The 12,822-nt window shown below is 36.0% G+C and overlaps 1 protein-coding gene across 2 annotated transcripts in view; it reads right to left on the bottom strand.

The window, feature by feature from the left end:
* WDR7 (WD repeat domain 7) overlaps positions 1-12,822 on the bottom strand; it is a 367,645-nt gene that overhangs the window by 146,494 nt on the left and 208,329 nt on the right. For both annotated transcript variants that reach the window (XM_032882427.1, XM_032882426.1), the window contains one exon: positions 3,898-4,119. In XM_032882427.1, the coding sequence (XP_032738318.1) occupies positions 3,898-4,119 (222 nt within the window). The remainder of the gene's footprint in view (positions 1-3,897; positions 4,120-12,822) is intronic.

A 12,822-nucleotide genomic window follows, 5' to 3' on the forward strand; every position in this document is an offset into this window, starting at 1 on the left:
CCCTACAAGAAGAGGAAAATGAGAATGTCATAAAGGTGAATTTCCTGGGATGCTCCCTGTTTCACTTCAGAGGCAGAGACTAGCTGGACTTTTTAAAAAGGGCTTTGAAGACAGAACAGTTCTGTCTTTTATTTTATACAAGAGGAAACTGCAACTCAGACCGAGGGTGCATGGAAAGAGTAGCCTAGACTAGGCTTTTTAAATTTCCAGAGTCCTTCCTTCAGTTTTGTCTTCAATGTGGGATTTTGACTTTTTATGTAAAGTGTACACTGCCACAAGAGATTCGTATCTCCTCAAACAGAAGCATGAAATGCATTATAAAACTAAGCATGACTTCTGAATTGGGCATCAGTGTCACTCTTCCCTCCTACCAAGGTGGGTAACAGGGAATTGGCTACATGATAAGTATTCACAGAACAGAATGGCTTTACAAGAAAGGTTAGAATTCACTATCTATACCTCTAGCTACATTAGCAATTAACTTTCATCAAATATTGTATCTTAATGGTCTTACCTCAAAATGAGGATAATAATAATTATCTCATTCGATAGGATGCCCAAGAGACTAAATATTTAATGGTCGCAGTGCATTCTAAATGCCACATAAACAACACAGCAATACATATAGCAACCTCTAACAGGTTAACATTGTAGCGGGTTAATATTATATATAACTGATCAAAAAGAGCCCAAGAAAGGCACAAGTACATTCAGACACCTGACTGTTACCAATCACAAGCATGATTGGATATGATGATAAATGTTTTAATTATTAAAATAGAATAGGGCAACCACAATAAATGAAAATATCGAGGACATTTTACACATTTAAAACTGGTTCTAACAGGTACTGTATCATTTGTTTTTAATTTCTTTAAAATTTTTTTAATTTTTAATTTTTAATTTAATTTTTTTAATTTTTAATTTAATTTTTTTAAATTTTAATTTAATTTTAATTTCTTTAAAAAATTTTTTCAAGTAGGCTCCATGACACAGGGCTCGAACTCATAACCCTGAGATCAAAACCTGAGCTAAGAACAAGAGTCAGGCGCTTAACTGACCGAGCCACCCAGGGGCCCCATATCATTCATTTTAATTTTTATTATTTTACTTTTTAAAATCTTTTAAAAAGATTTATTTATTTGAGAGAGAGCATGTACATGCGTGGGGGTGGGGAGAGGGAGAGAGTAAAACCTCAAGCAGACTCCCTGCCAAGCACAGAGCCTGATGAAGGGCTCTGTCGCAGGACCCCAAGATAATGACAGGAGCTGAAATAAATCAAAAGTCTGACACCCAACTGACTGAGCCACCCAGGTGTCCCTCATTCATTTTTATCTACCATTTCTCACTGACTGGAAACCTCACAGAAACTTTTATTTCAATAAAATAATCTTAAATATTATTTAGTAAGAAGCATTAGCTTCTGCCCTTCCCACATCTAGCCCTTTATCCAAAATGCTCAAGGAACAAAATTGGCTCTAAAACATTTAAATATTTTCAATGTTTGGGTAAATTTTATTTATCTTGCTTGGGAGAGCTAAGGTGGCATCATGCAAAAGTCTCTTCATGCAGCAAATCCCAGAGTTTCCCTCCTGTCAGAAACAGGCTTTGCGATCTCTTTGTACGTAGTTCAACTCCCTGTTTCCTAACAAACCCAAAGAGCAGAACACTGACACCCTACTATTTTCTCATCAATTCTCAAGGCTTCTTTGAAAAATTTCTATTTCTATGCTGCCACAGCTTTTTTGATTCCTGCTTTTCTCCTAACCCATTTCCTCTTTTCCTAGTTACAGTAGATACAATCTGCAAGTAAAATTATTGCAGTTAAAAGAAAATTCATGAATATCAGAAGGTATTTTGAATGGATGATGGATATCAAGTAATTATGGTAAATATTCTATTGAATATATTTATAAGAACAGTATTTTATTTTTAACTGTCAATATTTACACTACTCTCCAAATTACATCTTTTGCAAATGTTTAAACTTACTCTTGAAAAGTTTTAGCTGTTAACATAAAAACTTGCGAGGAATCAGACATTTCTTAATCCCCATTAGAGAGATGGTAAGCAAAAAAAAAAAAAAAAAAAAAGTCTGAAAGTTACCAGACTAAAAACAGGCCAAAGTTGCATTAACCTCTAGTATTCTAATGTTAGGACCCCGCATAAGAAGCTACACACCTAAATCTCTGGGGTCTACATTGACATAGAGAGTTGAGACTTTTGTAGAGTGGGTGAGATGTGAGTAGGGTTTCATGCATGAAAAGCAGGAACCTGCAGAACCTGAGTAAAGATAAAGATGCTAGAGGTGGGCGGGGGGGCGGCCCGCAAAGGGCAGGCCTGCTTCGAAGGAGAGCAGATGTACACACATGGAAAATGCAAATGGCATGGATTTTCAGGTCCGAAGAAGCCTGAGTTCAAGTTGAGATTTGACTACATTTTGACTGAGCTACTTTGAAGAAGTTTTCATTTCTCTTTTAAAGGTCAAATGAGGGGACAGAAAACTCTTCTTAAAGTATGCAGTAATAGCACAGGCAGTAAGCCCTTCTCAAGAAGGAGCCATTAACCAGTAGCAGCGGACGGAACGGTCAAAGCTCCAGCTCTGGAACCAACAGACTGTGTTGAAACAAAAAACTGCCATTTCCAGAAGGTACCATCACAGCCAGGTTCACCACACCTCTCTGCGCCCAGTTAGCCTTATGTGTCAAATAGAGATAACCAAGCTGCCTACTTTATATGGTCATTATGAAGATTAAGTAAGTAAAATCATATTCAAAGAATCAGTTATTTATTCCTGTTGGTGGTGGCATTGTCATTACTACTCTCTGATTCTCAAATGTCAAATACGGATCAGGAGAATACCAACCACTAATATGTATTTGTGGTATTAAGAGTAAAAAAAGAGGAGCAGGGGCGGGGACAGGCAGCTAAATCTGTATAAGGGTTTTAATAATAAAAGGTAATATGGCTCCATGACTTCAAAGCAAAAGCATGTGACAATGAGCCGGTGAAGTTTTCTGCTGTTATAAGTAGCAAAGTAACATATATATCTTTTTCCCTTGATAAAAGGCCCCAAATCCCAAAGCACACTGACATTTGTTCTATTAAGAATACCTTGTGATACATTCAGTGGGACTACATTTGGTCCCATAATAACACAATTTGTTGGAATTATTTTACAATATGGTAGGAATATTCTGACCTTACCTAAAGAAGTTCCAACACTGAAGTACCAAAAGATGTTATAAAATATCCTTAACCTGTTATTAACATACCAACTACAGAATACAAGGTAGTGGTACCACACAAGCACTTTGAACTCCAATTGTAACTAAACCACCCCTGCTCCTGACTTTTCTAACCACATTCAGGACACACTGCATAGTTTTATAGAAATTATTTTAGAAACTGTGTTTGGGTTAAAATCTTTTTTTTTTTTTCTTAGATTTTATTTATTTATTTGACAGAGATCACAAGTAGGCAGAGAGGCAGCAGAGAAAGAGGGGGAAGCAGGCTCCCTGCTGAGCAGAGAGCCCGATGTGGGGCTCGATTCCAGGATCCTGAGATCATGACATGAGCCAAAGGCAGAGGCTTAACCTACTCAGCCACCCAGGAGTGCCCCGTTTAGGTTAAAATCTTGACCAAAATGTGTGAACGCAAAGATTCAAAAATGTGTTTTTTAAGAAAAGCATCTCCAAGAAAACCATGTTTTAAATTTTAAAAAGAAGTCTATGTAACTACAACCAAAGGGTGATGTATCAAACGGATTATACTGCTTCCTGACTTCATGTCAACGTTCTGTTGACGCTAAAACCCAGAATACAAATTTTCTGAGGTTTTGTTAATAATAAATGTGTACTGAAACTAATAATCAGCATTAGGAATTTTGTAACTTACAAGTATGTCTGGCAAGTGAGTAGTTGGATCCACCACTAGTCAAGCCAAATCCCTCAGGAATTTGACTAGAGCTTCGAGGTCTGGTCAACAATTTAGGAGGTTCAATTTCAGCACCAAATTCAGCTCCTATTACGCCTAGTAGAACAATAGCAGTAGCTTGCTTCCGTCTTTCCTCGTAAGATGTGGAAATCTTTTTCATTTGTGGGATACTTGATAAGCAACCTGAAAACCAAAACATAAGTTACAAAATATCAATACACAAAAGACATATAATAATAAAAAAATTTCGAGATTACTCTTTCAGGAAGTAACAGTCTTTTCAACAAATGGCACTGAGGTGACTGATTATCCACCTGCAAAAGAGTGAACTTAAGGCTTCCACCTTTCACCACACAAAAAATCAACCCAAAATGGATTCACAGTACTAAATGTAAGAGCCAAAACATAATAACTTGCAGAAGAAAACAGAGAGATGTACTTTCATGATCTTGGGGTAGGCAATGATTTCTTCAATATGATATGAAATGTACAAGTAATTTTATAATCTTTCTTAATTGGATTTCATCAATATTACAAACTTTAACACTTAAAACAGAATCAAGAAAGTAAAAAGACAACACACAGACTCAAAGAAAATACTGTCAATTATATATCTGTAAAGTATTGTATCCAGAATAGATGAGGAACTCCTACAAGTTAATAATAAAAAAGTACTTTTAAAATGGGTAAACAATTTATTTTTATTTTTTATTTTTTTATTAACATATAATGTATTATTAGCCCCAAGGGTATAGGTCTGTGAATTGCCAGGTTTACACACTTCACAGCAGTTACCATAGCACATACCTTCCCCAAGGTCCATAACCCCACCACCCTCTCCCTAACCTCCTCCCCCGGCAACCCTCAGTTTATTCTGTGAGATTAAGAGTCTCTTATGGTTCGTATCCCTCCCGATCCCATCTTGTTTCATTTATTCCTTTCCTACCCCCCAAGCCCCCCACGTTGCCTCTCAACTTCCTCATATCAGGGAGATCATATGATAATTGTCTTTCTCTGATTGACTTATTTCACTCAACATAATACTCTCTAGTTCCATCCACATAGTTGCAAATGGCAAGATTTCATTTCTTTTGATGGCTGCATAGTATTCAATTGTATATATACATACCACATCTTCTTTATCCATTCATCTGTTGATGGACATCTAGGTTCTTTCCATAGTTTGGCTATCGTGGACATTGCTGCTATAAACATTCGGGTGCACGTGCCCCTTTGGATCACTACGTTTGTATCTTTAGGGTAAATACCCAGTAGTGCGATTGCTGGGTCATAGGGTAGCTCTATTTTCAACTTTTTGAGGAACCTCCATGCTGTTTTCCAGAGTGGCTGTACTAGCTTGCATTCCCACCAACAGTGTAGGAGGGTTCCCCTTTCTCCGCACCCTCACCAGCATCTGTCATTTCCTGACTTGTTAATTTTAGCCATTCTGACTGGTATGGGTGGTATCTCATTTTGGTTTTGATTTGTATTTCCCTGATGCCCAATGATGTGGAGCACCTTTTCATGTGTCTGTTGGCCATTTGGATGTCTTCTTTGCGGAAATGTCTGTTCATGTCTTCTGCCCATTTCTTGATTGGATTATTTGTTCTTTGGGTGTTGAGTTTGCTAAGCTCTTTATAGATTTTGGATACTAGCACTTTATCTGATACATCATTTGCAAATATCTTCTCCCATTCTGTCAGTTGTCTTTTGGTTTTGTTAACTGTTTCCTTTGCTGTACAAAAGCTTTTGATCTTGATGAAGTCAAAATGGGTAAACAATTTGAACAGATATTTGATATACAATGATATATGAATGGCCAATATGCATACCAAAGATGCTTAACATCACTGGTCTTTAGGAAAATGTAAATCAGAACCATAATGAGATACCACTTCGCATCCACTAGAACGGCTGCAATAAAAGGGATTATAAAATATACTGTCAAGTATGAACAGAAAATGATTGCCTTACAGGTGGAAATGTAAAAAGATACAACTACTTTGGAAAACAGTTTGGCAGTTACTTACTCAGTTTGGCTTTCTATTTCTTCTTGAGTCATTTCTGATAGCTTGCAGTTTTAAAGGAATTCCCTATTTAATCTGAACTTTTAAATTTATGGATCTGAGATTATTTGCAGTATTCTCTATGATGAAAATATTTCAAATGTATCATTCCTTCTGAGTATTATTTGTGCCTTTTCTAATATTACTTATTATGCTTTTCTTGATCAGTTTTGCTAGAAATAAATATTTTATTTTTTAATGTTTATTTTTTTTAAAGATTTTTTTTATTTATTTGACAGACAGAGATCACAAGTAAGCAGAGAGGCAGACAGAGAGAGGGGGGAAGCAGGCTCTCCACTGAGTAGAGAGCCCGTTGCGGGGCTCGATCCCAGGACCCTGAGATCATGACCTGAGCCGAAGGCAGAGGCTTAACCCACTGAGCCAACCAGGTGCCCCTAGAAATATATATTTTAATAGATGTTCAAAAAAATAATTTGCTGGGGTGCCTGGGTGGCTCAGTCGGTTGAGCATCCGACTCTCGATTTCAGCTCAGGTCATGATCTCAGGGTCATGAGACATAGGTCAGGCTCCACGCTCGGTGGGGGGGGTCTGCCTAAGATTCTCTCTCCCTCTACCCACATATGACACCCCCAATTTACACACTCTTTCTCTAAAATTAAAAAAAAAAATTTTTAAATACTCAAGTTTTGATCTTATTTCATTTCTTCCTATTTTACCAACTTCTGTTATTTTTATTATTTCTCCTTCTACTTTATATTTTCTATCAGTTTTTTTTTTTGTTTCTAGGTTTTATTTATTTACTTATTTTTAAGTAAACTCTACAACCAACAGCCTTAAACTGACAACTCTGAGATCAAGAGTCAACAGGCTCTACCCACTAAGCCATCCGAGCACCCTTGTTTTGTTTCCAAGTACTCAGGATAAACACAACTCACTTATTTTCATAACCTATTAGGATTTACATGGCCACAGAGTTAAAATCCATTTTCCTCTCCTTTAATAAATGACTTCAATTTTAACTAAGTAGTGATATACTCACATCCTTTCGGGGTCCTTTCAAGAAATGGCAAAGCCATAGCCTAGCTCCTGGCTTCAAGCTTTACTCATGATATATTTTAAGTCCTCTTTAGCTCACAGGAGTCAGAAGCCTGCTTCTGGAAAGGAGCTAAGGATTTCAGCCCAGATCTTTTCTATTTTATTACTTATCCATAGAGATATCTATCTTTTTGGAGAGCAGTTATGTCTCTTTGGTTTTCTGTTTGTATATTTTATCCTTCATGGCTATAGATTTGGTACAGAGAAATTTAAAAAGTGAACTTTGGGAGACATCTTCATTGGAGATCAGCTTTCTCCTCTGTCTAGTCATCCAACCAGTTTTCCTGGTCCCTTTCTATACTTTGTCTCTATATTAATTAAATCAGTACAGCAAAGGGCCATTAGAGCTCAGTGTGCCAACTAAAGAATTAGAAGCGGAGACCTCTGAATGCTTTTAGATGTTTTATTTTATTTTGTCTCTTCATTTACTTTGTCATTCTATCCCAACTGGAGGTAAGGCAAGGCAATGACTTACCTCCTAACTAGAGGTAATGACTTACCTCCTAACTGGAGGTAAGGCAAGAGGCTACAGGGGTATCACCAAATCAAAAGAGACTATTGCAGGGCAAGCTGAAAACTTTTCTTTTGGCTAATCGTTAAGGTGTTGAATAATTTTGTATAAGGTGGTGATATCAGATTTATTCACTGTTAGAAACATCATGATAGTGGCAGTAGGAAGGCAGATTATGCGGTAAAACATGAAGTGTCCAGAAGAACCAAAAGAAGTCTCCTGCAACGATCAGGTGAAAAACAGTAAGTACAAGTGGTGGTAGAAATTCATTCATTCTGACATCAGTTATTCGGTCTCAATATAAGAACTAAAGATCTGGTGTGCTCATGGCATTACACTGGACATGAAAAGAGATGTGAAAAGCAAGTTCACTGTCTTCTTTGAACTTAAAGGCTACTAAATAAGAATCAGAAATAGGTTACAGAATCAATGAGAACATTATGAACTGAGAGAACAGTATGTTTAAGAACCTGAAGCGTGAGGTAATTTGTTGACTTCTATTTCAAGGAGAGGTAATTGGGTTGGAAGCCCATGAGCCAAGAGGAAGACAGAAAACAGTCAAGGGAGGCAGGCAAGGGCCAGACCACAGATGGCATCATAGATCCTAGTCACATTTCAATTCTTATCCTATAAAACATGGGAAGATACTCAAGGTAGGATTTAAGCCACAGAGTGATATAATTAGATTTAAGGGTTCAGAGGATATCCTAAAAATCAAAGTGAGAGATTAAGGTTGGTTTGGTCTTGGGATGTAAATAAGAGATGCAGAGAATAGGGTATCTTTAAGATCGATGGTGATTTTGGATGACACGCTCTAAGTTTTTTGAAAAACCTAAATTAAGTAAAACAAAGAAAATTAAGACAAAATCAGAACAAAAAGTAAAGCAGTAAAAATCAGTAATAATTTCAGCAAAAGCTAACTAAAATAAGAGTATAACAAAGCAAAAGTAACCCTTTCAAAATAAGTAGGTAGGTATTGCCTTTCTAGAAGTTTTAAAAAAAAAAAAAAACACCTAGAGTGCAAAGCTTTATAGTATAAACTTTAAATTGCATTCATTTAGCTGTGCTGAAAAGCAGAAGGGATGTTGTGCAAGCAGACCTAGTTGAGCCTAAGAAAAGGAAACGGTAGGATATTACAAAGAATAGTTGGAAAGGGATAATTGTGTAAGAAAATGGCCTTAAAGGACTTCAAAAAAACTAAGAAAACTAAGATGGTGACATCAAAGACTGGTTACTGTTTATTTGGAAAATAAGAAAACTTTGGTTCAACTGAGTTAAAAAAAAAAGATTTTGTTTTTGCTACAGTTTTTTAGCTTCTGCATGTCATACTTTGTTTTAAAAAAAAGTTCTGAAAATTTGCCATTAGTTTTCATGCAGTGTATAGAAGACAAAATCCAAAATGAGTCCACAGAGAATACAATGATCTTTAAAAATATTTATAATTCTTTCATATAAAATTTTCATTATTATTCATTTCCCTAATTTATTTTCTTAGAGTATATTTCAAGCCACTTGCAGGCTGCTTTACAAGGGTATTCCTCCAATGTTAACAAAACTACTTTATCACTTCCAAGGTCATGATGTTTTATTTCACAAATTCACATTTTTTAATAAAAAGCCTCAATTAAAATGTTCAAAAATATTTAAGTAACATTCAGAAATATCTTCTAATCAGATACCAGAGTATGCAGGTCTCTCTCTTCATTTTTTTTTTTTAAGTTTTTTAAAGGTAAAGAAACGATAGTGAGAGTCTTGGTGTATATGTGCAATGACAGATTCCAAGTATGCAACTGATCTGTCATAGTTCTAATACAAAAGTGGGGGAGAAACCTAAAAGCTTAGCCATACTAAGAAGAAACAAAGTCAATAACCACTGCCTCTGTGTTCAGGAGGATGAAAATGAACCCAAATTCTAGAGAAAGTGGTATTTAACAGTTTGATCATCGGTATCTCAGTGCATGCATTTAAAACCAACTTCATTTGAGTACAGGAACACACAGGAGCGAGAGCTCCGCGCCACCGCATCTAGATTCACGCAGCATGTATTTCACTCTTTCCATAGTGCTCTGGAAACAGGAAGCAAATCAAGTTCCCCTCCCCCCAGGTCTCAGCAAGAGCTTGCTCCATAACAATAGTTCAAAGGAAAGCTCTATTCTGCAGTTGCACTGATTGCTCTGTCAGCTGACCTCTGCAGAAGGGAATTGCTAACCGCTGCCTTGCTCCTTAGCTGACAAATGAATGATCGCGGCTCCATCTATTTTCACTATGGCTGCCTCTAGCCCAGGTGCTCAGACAGAGAGCCCGGTGTGACATCTTAGATCAAGATGAATTGGCACAAACTCCTGATCCAAGATTGTTTTATACCATTTAATTTAGTTTCTTCCCCTGCTTGGATGAGCACAGCTCTGGTTATGGATTTCTATTCTAATGTACTGAAGCAGGCCCTGAAAGAAGCCAATGAAGCAGCTGCTGGAGCAAGGGACTGCAGGGATACTGATCAATAGGCAAGGCATTGACCCCAGCCGTTCAGCCTGGGCAACGGCCACTGCTCGAAGGGGGAGGGGGACCCAGAAGCACACATGGGCTGCTTCCAGTAGGAAATTAAACAACAGGGGCATTTGAAGAGCTCCGCCTCCATCCTGGTCCCCCGCCTCCCCTATGTTCCTTTTGTTTAATTACCTCATTCTTGTCTTAACTCGCACTTCTCGGGAAGGAATTAAGACTTTAGGGAAGTTTTAATAATGTCCTTTAAAACAGCCCTTTGTAAATTGTATCCTGAAGCTAATAGAAAGAATCATAACAGGTGCTCTCTGCTAAGTGGCCAAAATATGAAATCTTAATTAGCTGTCAAGCACATCACTTGGCGTAATTTAAAGTTTGGCATGTGCACAGGCTCATAAGAACACTGTCCAGCTGGCTATTAATACTACTGATGCTGAAATTCTATGGCATGTAATTTTTATCAGTACTCAGATCTGAAAATATGATAGCTCTTGGTTAACAAGGAAAGAAGAGCAAGAAAAGGATCTCCTAAAAAGAGACACTGACTGATTAGTGATTGTATAACGTACAGATGCCCATCCCTACTACTATTCCAGCAGTGACACACAGCAATTTCTGATTCTTTAAGTTTTCAGATTTAAATATATTTAAAATTATTGGCCTTGCCTGGGTTTGCTCTTAAATAATACAAGACACGCACAATTAGCTACAATGTTTTCCTATAAAAAAAGTGACAACCAAATGGGAGATTTTGAGATATTAAAAATAAAATAATTCTGTAAAAGTAGACCTTTCTACAGTTTCATTTGTCTCATGAAAATTTGGTATTTTTTCACAGAGACATGCCTCCATTTAATCATGCTAACGGGTGACATAGAGATCCATTTTCTTGACAGGACGGTTGATCACCCTATCACAGTAAGAAAATTAATACCTTCGACTAGCCCGGTGTGGAGAACAGAAGCTGCATGCAGTGGGAAAAGACATAAACGTCCTACATTTTAAGTTGCAAATAGAACACTTGTTTTGTGTTAAAATAATATGCTTCTTCATTATTCGGTTTCTTTAAACAAAATATGAGCCTTTGATTTTTATTAAAACAACCACTTAATTCATACAGTGTTCCTCAAAAGTACATAATTGTCTTTAGATTTAGCATAATTGACTCTAGATTTACAGGAACAGGAGTAAACACTTTACTTACAGCTTAACTAGAACACAGGTAAAATATTTGAGAAGTTTAAGCTATTTAAAGGGCTGTGAGATATTGATTGCCTCATTTAAAAAGCAGTCAGAGAGTGCAACCAAGAGGTCAAGATAAATTTAACAGTTTGAAGCACTTTACTAAATAACTCTAAAGATCATGTTAATTGGCTTTGTGCAGTTTCAGGGTAAAATTAATTTTATCCTAGCTTACAATAAAAGGATTAAAAGACATATTAAGTTCTTCAGTTTTAACTGGAATAGGAATCAATGGATTTGAATTAAGGCTAACGGCGGTTTTATGAGAGATGGACTACCAGCAGATACTTCATATCTGCGATTAGCCATATATTGATGGAGCTCTGTTACTGTATTAGGTATTAAGCCTTAGATAAGATATTACCAATTTACTACTCTGAGAATATGCTGTTAAGAATGGTGAGATTTGACCTGGAAAAACCATTATCAAAAATGTGATTCTTTGTTTAGGATAGAGTATCAGAATGATTCCCATAGATGCCTTACATATGTCTGATATGTAAAATTCTAGTAAAAATTAATGAAGTAGTCTGTTTCAGTTCAAGCGTAATTCACTTTATAATCATGACTATACTGAAAACTACATCACAAACATATCATTAGGGTTTTTTGAATAAAACATTACATTCAGACTGGTTTATAGCATATTAATTTTCTGCCAGAAATTTATGCCATATAATACAGTTCAAGTGACATTCACAATGATATCAATGTTTTCTAAATTTGGTGTAAATTTCAATATATTCTAAAACGTCCCTTTAGAAATTCAGAAATATTATTCATGATAAATGAGAATAAAATTTTAAACATTTTTCTTTACTCTTTCAGTATTTAATCTATTTTAGAATCATATGTATAGAAAAATAAATTGCTATTACTATGTACTGCCTTGGAGAGCAATAAAAATTGTATTCAGTTAGGTTATGTATCTTATATATTAATAACTGACTTTGTAGGATTCTATGGGAATGAACAGAAAAGAGTAGGTTGCAGTATCTTACAGCAGAAACCTAAAGGGTGGCATACAGAGACTACTTAAAATAATAAATTGGATTAAGCTAGAAAGTAGTCTCTATTATGGTTCTTTACAACTTTGTTTTATTTGCCATAAAGCATATTTACTAATACCACATTTTGATTAATTACTAAAAAACAAAGGAAATTTAATAGACTGAACTTTGTTAATACTGGAAATCTTGAGGACGGAGAAACTTCCAGAATTAGGACATGATTTACTTTTTATAAATTTTGTAGACAGTTAGAGTAGTCTTAGCATATGTATTATTCAAAGCTCTTATAAAGGTTAGTCAATAAAAGTACAAAAGATTTTTATTTTCAGACTGGTGAAATATTTTTCCAAATTTTCACTTTTACCTACTTCTCTTTTCTCAGCCCCAAGGATACTTTAAATGTGATGTGGCATTATCAACTGATACCATGAAAAACACATAAGATTGTAGATTAAGATGAGTTTACAGTGATGGTGAAATATGTCCAATCAAAATATAT

The sequence above is a fragment of the Lontra canadensis genome, unplaced genomic scaffold (genome assembly GCF_010015895.1).
Source record: "Lontra canadensis isolate GAN:19392208 unplaced genomic scaffold, GSC_riverotter_1.0 scaffold82, whole genome shotgun sequence".
Classification (NCBI taxonomy): Eukaryota; Metazoa; Chordata; class Mammalia; order Carnivora; family Mustelidae; genus Lontra; species Lontra canadensis.